Source organism: Coloeus monedula, assembly GCF_965178545.1.
Source record: "Coloeus monedula genome assembly, chromosome: 4".
Taxonomy (NCBI): Eukaryota; Metazoa; Chordata; class Aves; order Passeriformes; family Corvidae; genus Coloeus; species Coloeus monedula.
Genome location: NC_138784.1, coordinates 25,198,947 through 25,221,212, shown reverse-complemented (window position 1 = coordinate 25,221,212; position 22,266 = coordinate 25,198,947). Strand labels below are relative to the sequence as shown.

The following is a 22,266-nucleotide window of genomic DNA, read 5'->3' as shown; positions in this document are numbered from 1 at the left end:
GGGAGCAGATTTCTCTTATTTACTCCATTTCCCTCCTCTATTCTCTCTCCTTCTCAGTTTGCCCTACACACATGTTACGAATTAGCCCTGCAGAAACAGATGGTTACAGACAGGAGTTTGTGTTTGATGCTGTAGCCTGTTGCAAATGCTGCACTGGTTTGTTCCTTTTATTTTTTAATCAACAGATTGTAATTTATGCCTATGCAAGAAAAAAAAAAAAAGACCAAGACAAATAAATTATATCAAAACTGCCCAGAGTGGTTTGGATGTTTTGTAACTCTTTTTGCTGTTGGGAATGATGCACAGCTAGTAGATAGACAAAGCTATTCTTGTAGCTCTTCTTCTATGCAGTTTTATGGCAAATCCTTATTTTTGAGCCCGATGTACTAACTCTAGGGCCAGCAGTTGTCACCTTGTCATTGAGCAGGCCTGAGGATGCAAAAACTGCTTGAAACAATGGTGAAAACAAGACTTACTCCTAAAAACTCCAGTTCCTTGGGACTTCATTGACTTCTACTAGACTTAAGTCTGTGATACTATGGCTGTCCTCATTCTGCAGTCACCTCCCAAGCCTTCCCGAGTGCCTTACCATGAGCAGAGCCCAGCTTGGCCCCAAGGAGCAGCAACCGAGGCAGGGTTAGCAGGGACAAAGCCTGACACAAAGCCCCACTCAGGGTGTCTGCATGCTTCTCTTTTCCTTAACATGGGCTGTTAATTACTCATTCAGCTACAAAGCAAGCAGAAAGGAAATATTTAATTTTCCTCAGCATGAGGAAGCTAGAGCATAAAAAAGCCTGAAAAATGGGAAATTGAACTGGCTTGAGGAGGGCCACAACCCTGTCTTCTTAACCTGGGGCTGGAGGCAGGCTTATGTTGAGGAGTACGCATGCACCTCCTCCCAGACGGCCACTCTAGGGAGTGCTCTCTGCTGGCCCTAGACCAGCCATCTCCAGGAGAAGGGCTGTGTGGGCCTCAGCTCTGGCTACCACAGCCCAGCGCTTACCTATGAAAGGGCTGTGCAGAGCAGAAAAAGCCTTTGTGAACCTCTAAGATCAACTGAGGAGGCAGAAAAAGGCTCCTTACAAACCCTGGAGAGACCCACTGTATTTGCAGGAGCAGGTGAGGCGCAAGTCCTAGCGAGGTCCCAGGGAGCACAGCACGCAGGCACTGCAGGGCACTGCATCCGCCAGCACTTTCTCTCACGGGGCTGGCCCCAAGTGCTTTGCTAGAGCTGCTCTTCACGCCCACTCGTACCCATCTCACACAGCACAGCTCACACCACACCCGTGTTCCCATGTCACCACTCTGCCACCGAGGTGCACTTCATTTTGGCCAAAGTAAAAGCTGCCAGGGCTATGCAGAGGCGCAGCAGCAGCTCTCCTGTGCTGTGCCATGCCCTGCCCTGCTGTCACTTACGAGCATAGCCTCTTCTCTTGCAGCCAGCAAAAGAACCTGGTGCTAGGCAAACCTGCTTCCTTTGGATTTCAGCCTGGTTTTCCAGAGGGACAAAAATCAAGAAGCCACACTTTTACTTGGAACAAACTTATTTAAAATTTATTTTATAGATCACACCAGCCTGAGTGATCTGTAAATGCTGGTCACAAAAGAGAGATCACACCACCTCCTTTGCACAAATTGAAGTGAACCTTCTTTCAGTCTCAGCAGTCTCCTTCATTTGGAGCACAAGGAATGGAGAAAGAGAAAACCGCCTGGAGCTCCCTGCTCCCCTCAGAAGCAGAGGGCAGTGAAATCAGATGCAGTTCGATGCTGCTACAGGGCCAGAAGACAAACAAGCCAGGCCCTCGTGCCCTGCTTAGCCACACCTCACACCCCCTCACAATGCGGGTGCTATTAGTGTTGTAGCCGCCTATAGTTCCTCCCTCGCCAGGAGAGTGCTGGTATTTAGGCACATAGCTTGGAAAAGGACTGTCTGACCTCCCCCTTCCGCCCACTGCAGTCTCTAAGGCAAAGGACCCTCATCTCCAAACCACGTTTCTCACCTCTCCCGTGCCGCTTAATGCTCTTGGATTGCTGGTGTTGGCAGCGGGAGATGCGCTCTGCCACTCAGCCGGCCTGGAAGCCTACCCCGAGTCACAAGGTGAACTGGAATGAACTCCACACAGGTGACACAGAGTGAGGAACAGGAACAACTCGCTAAGGAGGGACAGAAACTTTGCAGTCTCCCTCTAATTAAAATAAAAGTCCTTCATTGGAGGAGGAAGCCCTCAGAGAAACTGAGCCTGACCACACCTGCTGGGGAGAGCCATGATTTGCTGAGGATGCCACCTCCTCCTCAAAATGCTACCACGCTCCCAGAGCTCACCACAAGCTGGCAGAGGATAATGCCTGTCCTCATCAGAGCCAAGCGAGGAGGCAGGGTTAGAAGAAAAGAGATCAAAATAAGCAGGGAATCAATCACTTGAAAAACTCATTAAATGGTTAAAAAAAACATTCCAACAGTAATTTGTAAACTGTCCTTGCAGGGCCACCTTGGAGAAGCCAGAATTTCTCATTAAGAAAAATAAAATACCTTAAGAAATTAAATTAAAGTCAGACACATTACCACGTATTTCCCACCTTGAAAGCACTTCTATAAATTTGGTACCAATTAATCACTGCCCTCTTTTGCCAAGAGGGGAGGAAACAAATCCTACCTCTTTGCCACGGCAAAGTTTGGCCAGTGAGTTCCAAAAACGTTTTGGAAATCTTGGGGTAAACAAAATCAAGGGGAGGTCATGTTAGCCTGGTGTCTCTGTTCCAAAGGTGTCTTGCCCCCTGTGACCTCTGTCTGTTGAGGTGAGAAGGCTTTCTCTGGCTCAAGGGACGGACGGAGTGCTCCTGCACTATTCTTAATACTGTCAGTGGAGCTGCTGCAGCCTTGAGAGGCAGGTTAGATTTGCTCCAAAGTGCACTGGACAAACACTAGGAAAAGCAGCACGATGGGAAAAGGGGAACAGGGTGGGTGTCTGCACATTTAACTCTGTTGCTAGTTAAAATTTTAAGTGCTATCAACATTATTTGAAGATTTTGAGCATAGGATCCCTGAACTTAACATCAACAACTGCTTTCCAATTTGTTTCCCTCTTAGATCTCCAATTAAGGAACTTTCTCACCATCTCCTTCAAACTTCAGTCATTACAACATTAAATTAAATCCACTTAGAAATAGTTTAAGAGGGAGGGAATCCAAAACATATTTGGCATGAGGCCACAGTGGTGATGACATGATGCTCCATGGAGCCATCCTAAACAACCTGTTTGAACCTTTGCAAGTGTGAAATTTCAGGCATCTGATAACCCCTGGATCTGAGACAGCCAATAGGGGAGAGCAGCAAGTCCTGTGGACAGAAAGGGGTGAGGGAGGAGGGAGGCAACTAACTGGCTCTTTGCAGCTCTATCCAGACTCTCCTCTCATCTTCATGCACACAATATAATAAAAACTAATAAGAATAAAAACTAAGCCCATGATGTACAAAAATGTGTCAACAGGGGGAGGAAGAAGGTGTCAGTTACTCAGTTCTTTGTCTTATCACCTTCATTAGCTTATAAATTATGCTCCTCTCCATCGCTTCCGGCAGGGAGGAGGGACGATTCTTCTGCAGCCAATCAGCTGGGATGGGTTTTGGTTTATGCTGCTCTGGATCTTTTGGATAAGAAATGAAGGGAAAGGGAGGAATTCCTCAGAGAGAGGAGGAACAAGAAATTCAGCAGCCACTGGCAGGAGTCACACAGGCTCCCTGAGATTTCACTTTATGGCGCTGACCCCCACGTCGACGGCCTCCTCCTCCGACTTTTGACTGAAAAACAAGAAGACTGACTTTAGTGCAAAGCAACACCTCAACTGGGATATCAACACAGCAGGAGTTCAGATGGATCACACACACATGCCAACAGTGGCAGGGCAGCTGTGACTGCTCAGCTTCCTACTACTGCAGGAAGGAGATAAGGCAGGAGGGAGGCAAACACACCATGAGGAAAGGAGGAGAAACAGATGCACCATTAAGTTTTGCCCTTCAAGCTGGGAAGACTTTGATTTCCCAAGTTTCTGAATGCTTCACTCCCATGAGAGCCAGCAGGTGCCATGGGGTTCAGCATATAGGAAATCAAGGTCTCAGGCTCCCTTGACTTTGTGCAGAATTGAAGGAGAGCCCCCCACTCCCTACCATGGCTCTCTTGCTAACCTCTCTTCCCAACCTCAGCAAACCCACTGTTTCTCTTTGAGAGCAGCCAAATACCTTATTGCCCTCACGGATGTGGGGCTCTTCATCCAGTGCAGGCTGAGGGGACGCAGCAAGGAGAGAGAGGAAGACGTAAGCAAGAACAAAAGCAACCCAGAGTCCAGGGGGAGGGATGAAACAAAGAGCAAGCTTGGAGCACTACTTACAATCACAGTGACACTACAAAAAGACAAGGACAAGATGGAGGACTGGTGTGAAGCCCCAGGCATATGCAGAGGGAGAGAATCCCTGCCAGGGGGTCCTCTTTGATGAGCAGTCTGGCTCAAGAGGGTGAAATTTGACCATGGCAACTAACATAGCTAGAATTAAGAAGGGGAACACCCTGTTGTTTGACGGAGTTGGTTCCTGAACCCTTCACTTACTAAGGAAGTACCCTACAAGAAGAAGGCCTTTCTTCTATCAGTAATAAAGCTGATAAATAGGCTCCCAAAACCTGCAGTGAGAATTGAGTTTCCATTCCTTGCAGGCCAGAAACACTAGGTATCCTTCATGGACAAGCTGAGCTGAGAAGTCCTAACCAACAAAACAACCTGGATAAATTTCTCTAAAGAGAAATGTAAAGCCTTTCCTTCTTCTTGGATGTCCCCATCCTCCTTCTTTTGACAGGGCAGATGACCTAGGTTGTAATTTCTCTAGTGTAGGGATTTTCTACCTCTCCCACAGGCATCGAAGACCTCTTTTGTGACTGGTTGTTAGATGTTTCACTAGTTCAGCTACTGGGTTTGTAGAGACACTTTTTCACTGTGCACGTGGTCAAAGCAGTGAAACAGGTTGCCAAGGGAGGTTGTGCAGTCTTCCTCCTTGGGAGGTTTTTGAGACATGACTGGATAAAACCCTGAGTAACCTGGTCTGACCTCACAGCTAATCCTATTTAGAACAGGAGGTTAGACTAGACACTTCCGGAGGTCCAACCCGAATTGTCCCAGTACCCTGAGCTGCTGTCTGCTGGAAGGTCAGCCATGGAGTCACCCAGTCATCAGAGAATTATGATTTCTGCTCTGAGACTACTCATATTTCTGTTTATTTCTGTGGCAAGGTGAGTTCAAGGTGTGAGGGGATAATGCTAGTGCTTTAGACTGCTCTTCCTCCAACAGGTGAAACCAGGACACAAACAGCTTGGACAGACATGGTATTTTCCTCACTTACCAATGGTTGCAGGGCAGTAGGTGTCAGCGGCGCTGCAGCTGTTGAGGGGGCCTCATCCCCAGCTGCTGGGCCTCCAGCTGCCATCCCAGAGGCGGGAACACCATCCTCTCGTTTCGTAACGGCTCCCTTCTTTGTTGACTGCATCTTGATCTGCTGTGGCTTGGAGTTCATTGGTGAGTTATTGGTGGTCTGGAGTAGCTGCAAATTGCAAAGGGAGAGGCCAAACTCAGCATTAAAATAGCCAGGCTGATCTGGCGAGGTTCAACGTTGCTTTTTAACAAAAAGTCTCAGGAGAATTTATAAAAACAGCTGTAAGGAGAAGAATGCAGCAGTAGCAGCAGCTGTTCAAAGAAACCTAGAGCTCTGAGCTCCCACCCTTGGAAAGGGCCACTTGGCTGAGGTGGCACTCTAACCTCTACAACATGACTCAAAGAGACCAGCTATAAGATGGTCTCAGAAAGAGACTGAGCCTTAAGAACCAGCAGCATCTGGCTCAGCCCCACCCTTTACATTCCCTCATTCACACCAGCTAAAGACCCACCACACGACAAAGCACATCAGTCATCCGCGACCCGCATCAGGGCTGATGCTTGTGGCTGAAGCACAGCCTCCCTTCCCTCACTTCTCCAGAGCTATCCGGATTCTCCTGCTGGCTTCTCAGTGTAAGAAGCAGCTAATGGGCAAAGCAAGTGGCCCTTGGCAGCCTTTACCTTAGTGATGGTACCCACAGCTTTGGTGCGGCCTTCCCGGAAGACCAGCCGCTGGTCTATGTGTAAATATTCTGGGGTTTTGATGAAGCGGAAGTGCACCGTGGCTTTGTCCCCTGTCCGCAGGCAGTCCTTGTCCATGCTGAGAATCGTGGCTGTCTGGCGGATGCTGCCACAATGCACTGTGAATGTAAAGCACAAAGGCTTTCAGCAGCCAGGGCCATTAGTGCAACGAGCTTCAGAGACACATCTAAGGCAGCTCCTCACCCTTCAGCAAAGACTATACAGGTCACGGAGCTGCCTTTGTTCCATCCCCAAAAAGAACATGCACATAAGCTAGCACAGCTGCCTTCAAATTGTGCCTGGCCTGAAGCACCCTCTACAGAATTCTACATGCCAAGCAGCTGGGCTAGAGGGCAGGACCCAAAATGAGTCTTTCCATCAGCATTTGGAAGTGGAGAATCTTTGCACCATGGATATACAGCACAGGCAGGTTCCAAGTACACTTGAGGGCACACATCTCCTTTTTACCTTATAGCCTCCCCCACTCTCTCTTGCACAATGTTGGGAAAGGCAAAACCAGGAACTATGGCATATATTCAGGTTGGCAGAGACATCAGGAGCAAAAGTATCTCAGGCTAGATCTGATACAAACTGCTACCACTGGGAAGCAAAGACGAACCAACATTGCCACACGTACCCATGGCCTGATACCGTGGGCTGATGGTGGTGGGGTGATGGAGCACCAGAATCTCTGCTTCAAACTCCCACGAGGCTTGTGGATTCAGGCGGGGTGACACCATTACCATGCCTTTCCGGATGGAAGAACGCTTGATCTGAAAACAGAGACACAAAAAACCCTTAGCATGATTCTCCAGGGAAGAAATCTGCTGCTCTGGCTGACTGCATCCAGCAGAATCCTAAGGGATTTCACAGATACTCATGCCCACCAAAAGGCAAAGCAAGAGCTGCCTAGCTGTATGTTATGTACGGGGTATTATGTAAAGGTTGCAAAAATAAAATTCACCTTAAAGCTCATAAAGAAGCTTTAGAGTACTGGAAATGCTGGAAACTGACACATTTACCTCACTGATCCTTTAAAAGCAAAACATAAATCCTGGTTGCACATTACCCAAGGAAATATCTCCCCAAAATCATGATGTCTCTTAATATAACATGGAAAGTCTGAACACATGAAATATGGTATAGCTTAAACTATATCCCCTTAAAATCGGTGCAGCTTCTATTAACAGAAACCTTTTACAAGAGGAATTTTGCTGAATTTTATATCCCAAATCATGCAGCCGGTCCTACAACGCAAGAGGAGTAGTGCAAATACGCTGCCCAGGCTACTAATGCAGTTCCAGCACAAAAGCAGCCTTTTCTTGCAATGTCTCCACTTTCTTAGGTAACTCCAACATCATTACCTAGTGGCACTACTATCCCCTGGCAGCTCCCAGGAAGAAAAACCAGGATGTGGAACCACAGATTCTATGGGATTTCATTCCACTGCAAAATGAGGCAGCTGAGGTTTGTAGAAACAGCCTTACTGCAGCTGAACTCTGAGAGCACTCAAAAATCAGGAGGGCAGTTCCTGTTCTGGGGGTCTAGAGGAGATCATCTCACCTTCTTCAAGGCAAAGGAGGCGGTCTGGCCTCCCCGCACCTCCTTGACGGGCATCCTCTTGCGGTGGATGGACTTGACAGCAATAGGGAGGAAGTTGCCAAGGGGATCTGGCCCCAGCAGTAGGGTGTCATTTAGCTTGATTAGGCCTCTCAGTGTCGTCCCAGAGACAACTGTTCCTACACCCTACGTCAAAAAAGAAAAAACAGGAATTGTGGTTACTCAACCAGGCCAGCAGAAGAGCTCTAGAACTCTCCTCTCTAGAGGAGACAACTTCTTCAACCTAGAAGAGGGAACAGAACATTGTTCCAAATACCAGGCCTCTTACCGGCACAGAGTAAGTATCGTCTATCTGGAATTCTGCTGGCTCTTCTTCCCTGTAACTGGTCCGTGGAGACAAGAGATTAAGAAACATCTTCAGCAAATCTAGATTCTCCCCAGTGACATTTGAAATCTGGAAAATTGGGCACATCCTGTAAAGGAAAATTGATGAAAATGGAGTTAGTTCACCTTCCTACCTGGCTTTCCACATGTAGGGAGACATCCAAAATCTTGGGACTGAATTCAATACACAGTGCTAGGAAGGGAGAGCCTGGCAAGCAGTCAGATGCACAACACCCCATGTTTGAAAACCTGAAACATTGCCTCTGCCTTCTAATGACATTTGGGAAAAGGTGTAAGGTTCCAGTACTGAAGGAAGCTGAATTCCCTGCTGTCTTCTGCAGACTGCCCAGAAGCAGCCTCTCATTTCTGCCTCAGAGAGGGGAACACAAGCAGGTCAACCTCAAAATCAACACTCTTATGGAATCAACACACCACATGGCAGATGCAACCTCCACACATCTAGACAATGGGACTCTCTGAATCTCCTCACCCAGTCTCCACATAGGATTGAAAGAGAAATGATTCTCCTCTACTCCCGTTACCTCTCTGAGCTGAAGTTGGAGGCTGTTACAATGACATCATCCTTGCTCTGAACCAGCACGGGAATCTTCCTGCACCCTGGGGACTTCAGCAGTCGCTGTAACAGCTTCAGGGTTTCTTAAAGGGTGAAATGAATATTGTTAGGGCAGCATCTCCTGTCTTTACAAATCACTTTTGTGGGGTCTCTCCCCGAAGGGAGACGGGTGCTCTGGCCACGGATAAGACAGGAGAAGATGGCTAAAGGTGAGACTATGAGTTTGCTGCAGCCCAGGTAGGACTTAGGAGCCATTCCATCTTCCATTTCATGCCAGCTAGCCTGCTGCCAAGCAACACCATACATGAAGAGACAGACAAGTTTGCAATGCTGTGAAGTAGACATTTTATAGCTGTCTATTAGTAGCTTTAAGCAGTTATTTCCTCTTTCTAGAAAGGATTTTTCCTAGTGAATTAATTGAAAACTAAGACTCACTGACAGAAATATTTGAGAATATGTGAATTGGAAATCAGTTTTGACCAAACAAACCTCAATATATTTTCCCTGGGAGTTAACTTGCCCTAGGAGGCTGAAGAAGCATGCAAGAGGCAAAGATGATCATCATAGACTGGGAAAATGTGGGTGGACCATATTCAGAAATTAGTGTTTCGGGACAAATATCATGGCTCCCAATTTTCAGCTTTTGCCTCTTTTTAACTTATTTTCTAAGCCTCGTATCTAGCAGCCAGCAGGGGCATTACCTGATGCATTAGCATCAGCCTCCTACAAAGTGCCTGACAATAAACAAAGAAAAAAACAAAAAAGGGTACTAAGGGCTTAAAAGAGCAAATCATTTATGTTCAACAATTGTAATCCAATTAGGCAGAGTTTTGTAAACAAATTATTGCCTATGGGAAAGTAATGTTTTGGATACAGAAACACAAACATCGAATGAGGCCATCTGCTCTTCACAGATATACTTGAGTCAAATCTCGTGTCTATTTACTTTAAACAGAGCATGTTGAGGGAGTAGCTTCTCCCAAGAGCAGCTCTTCTCTCCTCATGCTGAGCCAAAGGTTCTCCTTCCTTCCCAGTTATTATCTTATGGTCAGGCCTTATGTTTATTTGCCAAACATCTAGTCTAGAGATACACAGATTATCTTATGATCACATGCATCTATTTGCCTGACACATATTTAGGATTTTTATAGTAATGAACTGAACTACAGACAGTACCAGGAGCATTCACTTCCCTGATCCTTAGGACTGATTATCAAAAAAACCCATTGCTCCAATTAACCACAGCATGTTTCTGAAGTTGTGTGAAATGCTTAAAGAGAGTTTTAGAAGTGAGAACAGGTCACAGCCCGAAAAAACATCATGCATGGGTTAATGGGACACTGCTGGGGTTAGAGGTGCTGTTGAGAAAAAAAACACTAGCCCATGCTACTTACTGCCATCCCTGCTTGTGTCTAGTCCTGCCTCCCATCCTGCTACCATAGCCCATACGCAGCTGCTTTAAACCATGATTTATTAAGTGTTGTTTGGTTGTTCAGACAGAGGAAGGAGCTGCTGTAGTTATGCCAGTGTACCTGAGAAGTGCTCAGGTGAGCAGAAGGTAACAAGCAGCTGCCCCCTCACTAACAGCTGCTGCAGATCAAGTCTGATCACAGCTTAAGATCACACTCAAACTTTTCCTCCAGGTTTAAATACCCAGAGAGAAAGCAAAGCCCAAACCTCAGCTGTATGTTGCTTCTCTTAGAGCTCAATTAAGCAAAACCTTGTAGCAAACACTTTTGGGCTGCTCAGTTGAGTCCCCAGCACAGGTAATTTTGAAATCATGAGTGTAAGTGAACCACCTGCAAAATGAGCAAGGGAAAAGGATAGATTTCTGGAAGGTGTTTAGGACGCAGTCAGAACCAGATAAAGGAGCTTTCTTCCAGCAGTAATTCCTGAACCCAAGCAGGGGACAGCAACACACACAGAGGTAAGAAACAGCCCTGGAGAGAGCCTGTAGGACTCACCTTGCAGGATGTTGGCAGGGCACATGTCAATCTTGGTCACCACAACAAAGACGGGAACGTTAAGTGCAAGCGCCAGGCCTAAGTGCTCCTTGGTCATTCCAACAATCCCAGCATTACTCCCAACCTACACCAGGGATATAAAATACAGGGATGTCAATGCTCCTTCTGCAGGAAGCTGGATTACAAAGAAGGCCTTGTGTCAGATGTGCAGTACATTGTGATTAGGTTGTAGGTGTGCCACTGGGACCGTATGACCAGGCCCAGCTCATCTCAAATGTTGTTGGCCACTGGCAGAAGACTGACTCATTTCTTCCCAGTTTTAACAAAGTTTTCTAGAATTCAGAAATCTATCCATTTTCAAGAATCACAAACCTTGGGCCTGTCTGGGACCAGTGCTGGGGCACTCGCCTCAGAGTAGAGGAGAGATAGCCACAGAGGCTTCTGCTCTCCAGCAGTGTGAGATGCTGCCTCCCTCCAAGACCCCACAGGCACTTTGCAACAGGAAAGAAGTCGAGGCTGTTAAAGCTGTGAACAGCCCCCCTCCAGCTGGTAGGGTCCATCTTTCTTGCTACCTACCATAAGCATGCAGAAGTCAGGCAAGTGGCCGGTCATGCCAAAGACGGTGGTTTTCAGGTACTTTTCGTGACCAGCCAGGTCAATGAAAGTAATGACCTTGGTGGATTTCTCACAGATCTTTGTCCATTCCAAGCTGCCACCGTGGCTGTCGGGTTTGTTCACCACGTTGCCCTCGCTGTCGAAGCCCAGAATGTCATTGCCCACACTGCTGGTGCGACCTGACTCGATCTCGTGCTTGTGGCGGAAGAGCTTTTGCCGAGCAAAGCCCCGGCCATTGTCTAGCTCGCCGTGAGTCAAGACACCCAGCAAGGTGCTCTTCCCTGCGTCCACATTGCCAACCACTGCTACCCTGCAGGGGAAAGGAAAAAGGAGCCTGGTAAAATACGGTACCTGAAGAAATGAACAGAAGTGATCAAAAAAACCCAAACATCACTGCTCTTGCAAATGGCTTTTTCTCCCTAACCTTCAAACAGAGATTAAAAAATGTTAGATCTTCACAAGCAGAACAGAGATTCTTTTACAGTTATTAAATAACAGTGGAGATCCCAGACTCTGGGGACTGGGATTTGGAAGACTGTGGAAACATGTCACTGGTGTCCAGAACACAGTCAACTGAACGTGACACTGCTTGATGCAATACCGAGTGTCTCTATTCCAACTCCTTGTCTCTGCTATCCAACATAAACACTGTCGCAATTCAAAAGGAAGACTAAATCCCAACTTCCTCTAGAACACCTCTTCCTTTCTCACATTTCTCATGCTGCAACAACGCCAAGCGCTAAGTAGAGCACAAAAATTAAAATCGTTGTTTCCAGAAATGGATAAGCTAAAAAAACTATGAAATATTTTAGGAGATAGCCGTGTCCTCCAGCAAGCTCCTTCTTTGACTCTGATCAATGTGGCTATTATGGCTGTTGGCAAATGTTGGAAATCCACTCCATCCAGGTCTGGGCAGACTCTCAAGTCTTGTTATATAAGCTAATACATGTCCATTAAAAGGTGACTTGGATCATCACAGCCTTGGAACAGAACTGGATCCTTAGTCAAAAGTACTGTGTTCCAGCAGTGAGCATATATACACATACATACAGCCACACATGTGACTCCCTTCTGGCATCCCAGCATACAAAAGATCTCCCAACTGTGAGGCTGTCACCCAGAGAGCAACAGCCCTCTGCTAAACACAGGCAAATTTCCAAATTTCGTTTGTTCACAAAAGAGACAGCAACAACAAAAAAAGGCAATTTCATCACCAAGGAGTGGTCAAGCTCGACTCCCTTTGTTGGGTAGCTCCAACACCAAGACTCGAAGTAGCGTTGCTGGCTCAGCACCACGCACTGCTCACACAGTAAAAATGCAGCTGAGCTGCTGACTAACCCTGTCTCCACCCGGCTCCTCACCTGACCTCCAGGAAGTCGTTGTCACCCACACGTTTCCGAACGAGGTAGTCGCGCACCTTGCCCCCGGCCTCCTGGTGCTCCCGCAGGAGGATCACGTCTGCCTCGATCTGCTCTGCCATGCTCTTCAACGTGGCGTAGGACGCCTCCATGTCTGCCTCACTCAGACCGTACTCAGTCCCATCTAGCGTGGTGTTGAGGAGACAAAGAGCAGTCAGTGTCATCCTGCCTGGGACCTGCACACCCATTGGGATTTATACGTGGACTGGAGATGTCAGATGTGTACGCAGAATAAGCACCCTTGGCCCAAAATGAAAAGGGATCGTCTTCACTCTAAGGCTTAAAAGACACTAGAAAAGCACCATCTTTCATCTAGAGGAGTTTTCTTCACAATTTTTACAAGTAAATACGTAGGGATTGGCAAGGAAGACACATTTCTGTCTAATTCCCTTACTTCATGTATTGAAAGTACTTTGTGTCCTTCAATCAGATAAAGTATCTCCTCTCACATTGCAAGAAAAGGTAAAGCATTAACAAAAGGAAAGCTCAGACTGAAACATCACCACAATTAGCCATTAGTGGTAAATGTGGGACCACTGTAAACAATCAGCTTATTTTATAAAACCACACCCCAAATACACGTATTTTGCAAGTCTGACCTGCACAGCAATTTCTTTAGCCCCCATATACTCCAGTTAAAACAATGCTTCTGGCATGTTTCACTGCCTTCATCCTAGCACTTGGAAGAAATGCTGACAGCACATAAGACCAGAAAATAACAAGGAGGCACTGCTTCCTCTGAGCAGCTCACCCAAGCAGAAGAGTTGACAGTCAGAGCATGACAGTGGCAACTATCTAGACACGGTCAAGGCCACCACTGTCTCTTTTCCAATGCAGGTGCTGTGAAGGTGCACAGATTTCACCCCAGAATCTCCTCTGTGGGTAAAAAACACCCACAAAACAACAAACAAAGGTGGAGAGCCACACTGCACCCATATGACCAAAGTCATTGCCATGTGTACATGCTCATATGCACGGCTGACTCATCAGCTGGTAAGCAGGAACTGCAGTTTGCATGAACTTATCAGCATTTTAATTACTGCCCAGCTCTAAAACTAGCAGAGTTACCAGGAGATTTCCAACCTCGCTCATAAACTGGCTGAGACTGAGGAAAACTAAAAGCCCCATGTCTTGAGCCTCGGGTTATAGGAGGGGAATGAGAAGTAGGGGCCAGGAAAGGGCAAGAGCCAAGGGAGAACAGGAAAGGTCACTACTGGTGAACTAATGAGCTTCCTCTGTCAGTCTTCATTCGCTTCTCAGTCAGCTGAGTTGGGTATCTGGGATGATGAAAATCAGATGCTGAAAGGGAATGAGAAGGAGAGACAGTGGCAGGGATACCAAGATCCTTTCTCAGTTGAAAATATCCCCATCTTCCTTGACTACGCTGCAACACGAAATGAAGTCAGAAGTTTAACCTCCTATTTTACTTCTAAGTATATCATTGCAACAACCACCAGTTAACACTCTCACAAGGTATCCTAGAAGAGAAAGCAGGTACTAGCCTGACTAGCTAGATCTCCACTGCAGATGTGCTTATCCCAAACACCAAGGATTCAGACTACATGTGGGAAGCTTGCTTGGAGACAAGAGCATAATCCCTGTGATATTGGCTGCATGAACACTGGCCATCTAATTCTGGCTTCTCTTCTGAGTTGGCTGCTTCACAAAACTCCAAGAAAACCCAAAAAGCACCCAGTTCTGAGGTTACACAGCTCCCCCCCTCCATTATTTCAGCCAACCCTGGCACTGACAACCAGGGTTTCATATTCTTCCTCAAACACAGCAAATGTCTGAGCATGACAACTTCATATCCAGTAGGCATCCAGTATACTTGAAACATGCCTTTAGCCTTATGATAACTACAGACAATTATTTTATGTTCAGAAAAGAAATTTCAATTTCAAAGCAAGGGCATGCTCAGTATTATTTTACCACCATCAGATGCAAATATTCAAATTGTCAAAAAGAACAAAAAGGTATTCCATGCTAACTGCTAAAATCTGCAAAGGCAAATGACTAGCAGCCACACACAAATTAATGTGACAATAAAGGTCTCATGCTGAGCAAAGGAAAACCTTTCCCTCCACAGTACAGACACATACTAACAAAGAAAGTCAGCAGCATATATTTTGGCTATGTGAAGTATCTATAATACATTCCTGTGGGGTAAAAACATGTTATTTCCAACAGAGCGGTGAACAATATCAGACAGAACAAGATCTTCGCAGACATTGAGGACGTCTGTCTAAAGCTGTTACTACAACTTTAGATTCTTTGTCTTTTCCTGGTGTGTTCAGACAAGATATGCATTATTTCCAAAAAAGAACTTGCATGATTTTATAAAAAAATATGTTTAGCTCCACTACATAAGACAGTTGTTGGCAGGAATAAAAGAAAAGAATCTGTCCCACATATTCTGCTATATTTCATGGACGTTATTCTGGAAAAGTAAGCATTACCTTCAGCAGCAGTCTGGTTAGATGAACTATGTTTTTCTTATAATGTTTTGTTGTTTTGCTGGGGAAGCTATACTCACCTGATCCTTGTCCAATGACATAGATGGTCTCCCCACATCCCTCATCGATCCGTTCTGACATCTGCTGGAGCAAACTGTCATATTGCTCTGAAGTTGGACTCACCATCACCAGCTGGAAAAAAAGATTGAATATCCATTTGCAGATGTCAAACAATTTCAAAACCAGCTTCAGTTACAAGCACAATCAATCTATGTGCTTTATTGAAAGAGAAGGACTCTTTTTCCAGGACCGCTTTGCGATGGTTTTGTTTTGTTTTTTAAACCAGCTTTGCTGACAGCTATTTCCTTGTGACACTGCACAAGGTTGTTTGTCTGAGCTCAGAGTTCATTCATGCTGGAAAATACACTTCAAAGCAAGTAAGAATACCAAGCATCTAATTCTGATGTAACCAGTGTTTAAAAGCCACATTTAAGTGAACACTCCAATATGTTTTCATGCAAGGAAAACAGAAAGGGGAGGAGGTATTTTCTCCACAGAAATTCCTTAGCTGGGTACACCAGAGTCTCTGCTGCAAAGAGTGCTGCTGCTCCCCTGAAACATGACTGGACAGCCAGAGAAAGCCAACCAGACCTCACTGCAGAGAACACCTGGGAACCAAAATCCAGAGCTTCTCCTAAGTCTTTCACATATTTGATGTCCCCTTCTGTTTTCTGAGGGGGCAGAAGGAAAGGAGAGAACATGAATAAGCATTCTTTTCAATTTTTAGGTACTTTACACTACAGTGCTGAGGGGCAGGCATACAAAGCAATTTGTTTGAGCACATCTGGAGGTTTCACCAGTGGAGAGCTGCAGTTTTGTAGGCCAGCAGCTGTGTTACCAACAAGCTTTGACTGCAGCTACTGCAATAATCAAACTTCCTTTGACCTTCCCTGCAGGAACATCAAGAGAATGAAAAGATAAAACAGAAACAAAGCAGAAAATGAGGACAAGAGAGTGTTTCAGGAATGATTTTTCCTAGAACTGAATGGTATACCACCATTTCTGGCAGAAACCTGCACTGCTTACAGAGTACAGCTGAGGACACCTGCACAGAGCAGCCACAATGGTGGCATGGCAGTGACAGACTGACAGACCAAGGAGACAGACCTCCATCAGCCACTCTACGTGCTCTCTGGCTGCCTCCATGCTTACAAATCCGTTGGTGGCTGAGCACCCCAGTACAGTAGCCTGATAGCTATAGGGATTGAGATACACATTTCTGTGAAAAAGGCACTTTTAGCAACAGTTATAAAGGCTGTCACCCACCAAGAGCCCTATGGGTAGGCACACCTGTGCCACACTACAACACTCAATGACATCCACAGTTGTCCCTACATACACATCCCAAAATCACACCCAGAAAGAAGCACTTCCCTTCACTATGCACTGAGACTGAAATCTGTGCTAGATATGCCTAAAACATATGGTTTACAGCAGTTGACAATAACATCCTCAAGTCTGCCCAACATTCTCTAACACAGCCTGACTTGCTAGCACAGTTAACACAATGTGTTTTCAAACAGAAACTACCTTTCCCACTACTATGACACACTTGATGAAGGCTTTTTTTGGAAATCTAGAATGTAAAGGAAGCCACAACCCCCCCTCCCCCCCCACCCCCAAATAACGCTTAAGCAGCTTTCAAAACTATAGTGATGCACGCTGGGGAACTGAAGCACAGACAGCAGGTGCTGGTTAGAAGGTTTAAGGCTGCCAAAGCAACTCTTTTCTCAAATGTTAAGGGTCCCAGAGAGCAGGGATCTGTCTGCAAGGGCCAGACAGCTACAACAGATACAATCACCTTCACGTGCCCCTTTTGGACACATGCCCTACCTAAGCCTTTTAACTACTTGGCATGGTCTGCAAAGGGTACTGAAGCATTCTTATCTGGAAGGTCACAGTCCTTCTATTTCATGCTACAAAAGACTGAGTTTTGCTTTTATTAGTTTTTCTTTCAGTTCCATTTTCCTTTCAGTTTCGTTGTCTTCTTGAGGGAAACCACTGGATGTAAATGTATTGAGAGGGGAATCAGCAACTGTTGAGAGGTCCAATCTGGGCAGGAATGGAAGGCTGTGTTTTGGTGTGTAGGGCTCATTTTGCTCTGCAAGTACTTTCAGGAATTCCTGGAAGCACAGCAGACAGGATCACTGTTTAGGCCAGTGCATCAGCACAAGTCAGGGACTCAGAAGATCTATTAAACAGGCTGTAACACACACAAAGATCAGTAAAATAACAGGGGCCACCGGTGCAGGGCACACCAACTTCAGTTTCTTCAAGTCTCATCACCAGCTCTATTTTTCTATGAGTCCAAGTGCTTCAGCAGTGTGAGCAGGCAGGGTGTTGTAACAAGCACCAAGGCACTCAGCAGCTCATTGTACCCTTTCCTCACGTTGCCAGGCAGGAGGGCTGGGGGGTCTCAAACAGCACAGACTCGCTCACATCAGCTCAAAACACTGTTCCCCCACACTGCTACTTCCACTGCCATGCAAAGGTGCTCCTGAAGGGTGTTCCAGTAGCAGACTGCCTCCAAAGTTTACTCCGGGGCCAACAAAACTTACAGCTGATATGACATAGTAGGACATCAAGAGAAGTATCTGTAGATAAAATAGCAGCTTTCATGGGTCACACCTTCCAATGTCGCTCAGTGCTTCCGACAACTATTTCTGCAGCCCCAGTCAGTTCTGCAGTTTCCTGGGTCACTGCAAGACTTAACGTGCTGTTTTGAAGATCTCTTTAGCTTCCTGGATGGAGAGAGCCTGTTCTCTGTCATCTCTTGTTGAAGAGAAGCCCTCTATTTTGGCCCCTCTGCTTTTTTTTTTGCTTTTCACCTTTGAGCGACCCCCTCCATGCCTGCCCTATGAATGCATGTTTTTAAGAGGTTTTCACAAAGTCAAAAACGTTCAGTTTTGTTCTTTCCACTTTGTCAGGCACGAGCAGTTATCAGTAGGAGCCATGCGGGTCTAGCAACCTCAGGTTTCCTATAGAGCAAAAAAGTAACAACTAGTTATTGTTTTATTCTTAAGACAGCAGAAGGAAACATACCTCACAAGTTTGAAATGCCACCTCTCAAGTCCCTTCCCAGTCTCTGGGGCAAGGCGGCTTTGCCTGCCTCTCCTCTGATCAGTTTGGAGATTCAACACACACCAGAGGTGGGTAACAGCTACAGTTGCCTGGGCTTACTCCTGGGGGACAGACTGGACTGTGCCATTCTGCACTGCCCAACAGCAAGCAAGAGACCATAGCTTTAATTAACAGCAATTTCAAGACACCAGCGAGATTGAGCTTGGGTTATACCAGCACTACTACAGGCAGTCCTTACAAAAAAAGCATCCTGTATCCATGAGGCAGACAAACTATAAGTATTAAAGGCAAACCAAATACTATGTGGTACGTAGTGCTGCTCTTTATTGGAAAAACAGAGCCTGACACTTTGCATGGCTAGAAGGCCACCACGAGCCATCGAGAAGGTGGGGGAAAGGCATCTTATGTAGTGTCATATTTTGCTTTCTATGCCCTGTAGACATACATTGTTCAGGTGCTATTAATGTTCTGTTGTCAATGTAGATCTAATATAAGTATCAGGTTCACTAACAGCCTTGTGTGCTATGGTTTTTGACCTGAAAGTTGATTACTACTGCAGTGTGTTGGCACTGAAGGGGAAACAAACACCCATTAAGATCAACATGATAATGAATTTATGCTGATGAATGGAACTGTTTGCCTGACCAGCTGACAAGGTGCACTTGATAACAGAATCTCAAAGTGTTCCTCTTTAAAAAAGAGCTCACTTTACAGTGAATGCACAGGGAGAGGACCGGGAGAAAAGTATTAACAATGCCAGGGGGTGGGTCAGAAGGACCAGAACAGAACTAGCAACTATCAGACAAACTGACTGCAGTGGGAGTCCCCATTTTAAGTAGGGACTGGAGTGGAACAATTCAAGTGAGAAGACAGAAAAGATGAGGGGGTCGGGGAAGCGCAGGTTAGCTACTGCATTCTCACCATATGGGATTGCTGTTTTGAGCACACAGTGGGAGATTAACTTGGAAACATGGAGCACAGCTCACAGTTTTAGCTCTCATCCAAGATGGGGATGAATGAAAAGTCCAGTGAAAAGACAGCAGGTGCACAGTGCTGTATGGAAAAGTAAATTGTAATAAAGGTCAAAAAAAATGCTTACCTACCACCTCCACAGCACCTGCAGACTTCTAGGAACAGAAAACAGACTGACACCACAAATAGGAGTTTGTGGGAGAAAAGCTCTCTTCTCTTTTTGCCGGAGTTTTGGTCAGGTTCCTGGCTGTCAAGAATCAGTGATGCTCTCCTTGGCATCCTCCTTGGCCCTCTTCCACAGCAGTCACATCCAAGACAAAGCACAGATCAATACTGGCATCCTGTATAAAAATCTTGTCCAGCTCATTAAGGCACGAACAGGTGGCTCAATAAATACTACAGGTTTGACTTCTATTCTTTACTATCTTATAACACATCTTCATAGCATTTGTTTTAATACAGTACCACATTGTAAAATACCCAGTCATGCACTGAAAAAAAATTTTCCATGTCCACAGACACAATTCCTCTTTCTGTTTCTCTGTGCAGAGATGGCAAGAAAGTCCAGGACTCTGGACCAACTTAAGCTGGAAGCATGAAGAGAAGGGATGACAGAAAACGAGGGGGAAACACCAGCTATGCTGACTTCTGGATCACATAATTACAAGTGGACCGAATGAGGTTTGCAGGAGACTATTTAGAGTGGGAGATAGCACCACAGTGCATCAAACCCGTGGCAGCAAAAGGTAAACAGGTTAAGAGATCAGCCAGTTAGGAAAAAAAAATAGCAGACAGTAACAGAAGGCAGCTAATGTAGTCTGTGGCAGGCTCTGGCACACACATATTACTACAATGTACCTTCCTGCAGGATGGAAGTGAGAACTGGTGCTGACAGAAATAAGACCACCACACAGTTTTGTCACTGGGATCCTAGAAAGGAACTGCACAAGATGAACAAGCCTTTTTTGCGTTGACTTAACACTGTTTGCAAGAGCAAAGCAGCCTTGTCACTGGGCTCTTGTGCTCAGAAGTTACAAGCTCTGACCTCCTTTTAAGATTGTGGAGAAAGTCCCAGGAACTAGTACAACTGGCAGCAGAGATAACTACAGAGACCCAGCGCGGAGGGCAAACGTCAGCGGGACGTTGCAGCAGATGACAGCTCCAAACCCTGCGCTTCCTGAGGATGCTAGACCAACTGCGGGCTGGCGTTCCCCCCGGGCAGCCGAGGCGGGGAAGGCGCAGGGCGGAGCAGCCTGCCAGCACCCTCCTGTCCCGGCCGGGGTACGGGACAACTTTACTGCGCCTCTCCCGGCCGCCTCCACACGGCACTGCGGGCTCTGCCGCCCGCCCAGGTGATGCTGGGGCCGGGGGAGCGCTCAGAGGAGCCTCCCGTCCCGGCAGAGGTAGGCGGGCCCCAACCTCTCGCTCTTCTGAGGTGCGGGGAGCGGCCAGGCTGGAGAGGCAGCCCCCCGGGCAGGGCCGACCGGCAGGGAGGAGGGCATCGAGGGCCCGGCGGGGTGATGGCGCTCGCCGCCGCCCGCCCCCCCGCCGGGCCTACCTTACTGGTGAGGTCGATCTCGGGCTCGCCGTTGAGCGCCTCGCCGTCCTCGCCATCGAAGGCTGCGCGGAGGGGACAGGCGGCCGCCGCCACGCGAGGCCGTCCGCCCGGGGAGCCGGGCTCCGGGGCGAACATACAGGCCGGCACCGGGGACCCCCCACGAACCGGGGATCTGCTCCGCTCCGCCGCCGCCATCTTCCCTTCCCTGCCCGGCCCTCCGCCACTCCGCCCCGGCACCGCCCCCGGCCCGCCAAGGCGGCGCCCGCCAATCACTGGGGGCGCAGCGGCTAAATTTGCATGTTGCCATGGCGACAGCGGGTGGCTCGTGATTATTCATGAGGAGAGGCCACGCCCCCTCGCAGCGCGCGAAGCCAATGGGAGAAGCACTGCCAGCTCGGCTTGTTTTCTACACATACACACACACAACAGAGCCCGCTCGACGTGCCCGGGACCGGCTGTCCAATGGGAGAGCTGGGCTTCGTGACAAACAACCTTGACAGCCAATCGAATAAGGGATTTCGAAGGCCTGGGTGGGACCAGGTGCCGCAACAAAGCCCGCCCTGGTGGGTGGGCATTCTCACGGGATAGCCAGTGAGAAGGAGGGGATTTTTCACTGATAGTTGTGTCAGCCAATGGCAGAGGCTGGGAGCGCGCCGGCTGTTCCTGCAGTCCGCGGGACCGGCTGTCCCGGCCCGTCGTGCCGTCAGCTCCCGGGGCTCGCAAAGGACCCCGCCGCCCCTCCCGCCCTGGGCTCCCGACAGAAAACCCCTACGCCTGCTCGCCATGCGAGCCCACAGTGTTCATTCCGCCGGCGGGGGCCGCCAGGCAGGACGCCAGCGCCAGTGAGGAAACCCCTCCGGCTGAGGGGCTCTGCGGGCTGGCAGGTGACCCCTGCGGCGGGGGAACCTGCCTGTCCTGCTCCTCCGCCTGGCCACGCGCACGCTCGTGGCACCACCGCCACAAGCACCATCCTTGTGCACAGAAGGAAGCCGGGGGAGGATTTACGTTTGTTTACTCAGCGGGCGATGAGGCCGCTTTCGCCCGCGTCCCGGCTCGTTTCACCGCTGACGCCAGAGGGGGCGGGGCCGGCGCCGGCGCGTGCGGGGGGGCGCGCGCGCGTGTGTGCGTGCGTGCGCGACAGCGGCGCGAGCGGAGCGCGGCGCGCGCGTGCGCCGGCGCGGGGCGGCCCGAGGGGCCGAGCGGGCGGTGAGGAGGAGGCGGCGGCTGCGGCGGCGGGACCCGACCGGCCCGGTCCGGCCCGGCCCGGCCCGGCGGGGCGCCTCGAACCTTCCCGAGGGAAAGGGAGGGCGCCTCGGCCCGGCAGCGAGCCCCGAAGGGCTGGGTGGGGGTTAGACGGGGGCCTCTCCTGAGCGCGGTGGGCTGCGGGGGTCGCTGGGCCTTGGTCGTGGGAAGCGGCTCCCGCACGGGTTCCTGCTGCTGTTGTTGTTGTTTTGGTGGTGGTGGTTGTGAG

At 48.2% G+C, this 22,266-nt stretch overlaps 1 protein-coding gene across 4 annotated transcripts; it reads right to left on the bottom strand.

The window, feature by feature from the left end:
* Window positions 1-1,590: 1,590 nt before the first annotated feature.
* On the bottom strand, window positions 1,591-21,003 carry GTPBP1 (GTP binding protein 1). 4 transcript variants are annotated; one of them, XM_082280342.1, is made up of 13 exons: window positions 19,365-20,084; window positions 17,743-18,162; window positions 15,205-15,316; window positions 12,612-12,792; window positions 11,212-11,560; window positions 10,636-10,759; window positions 8,640-8,754; window positions 8,042-8,186; window positions 7,717-7,899; window positions 6,791-6,926; window positions 6,094-6,272; window positions 5,384-5,581; window positions 1,591-3,796 (listed from the first exon to the last, which is right to left on the bottom strand). In XM_082280342.1, the coding sequence occupies exons 2-13, from the start codon at window positions 17,764-17,766 to the stop codon at window positions 3,704-3,706; spliced, it is 1,839 nt and encodes a 612-aa protein (XP_082136468.1). In that variant the 5' UTR covers window positions 17,767-18,162; window positions 19,365-20,084; the 3' UTR covers window positions 1,591-3,703. The 4 variants fall into 4 exon arrangements, with proteins under 4 accessions (XP_082136468.1, XP_082136467.1, XP_082136470.1 ...); XM_082280341.1 differs by lacking the exons at window positions 17,743-18,162; window positions 19,365-20,084 and adding an exon at window positions 20,796-21,003; XM_082280344.1 differs by lacking the exons at window positions 17,743-18,162; window positions 19,365-20,084 and adding an exon at window positions 20,096-20,590.
* Window positions 21,004-22,266: the final 1,263 nt, after the last annotated feature.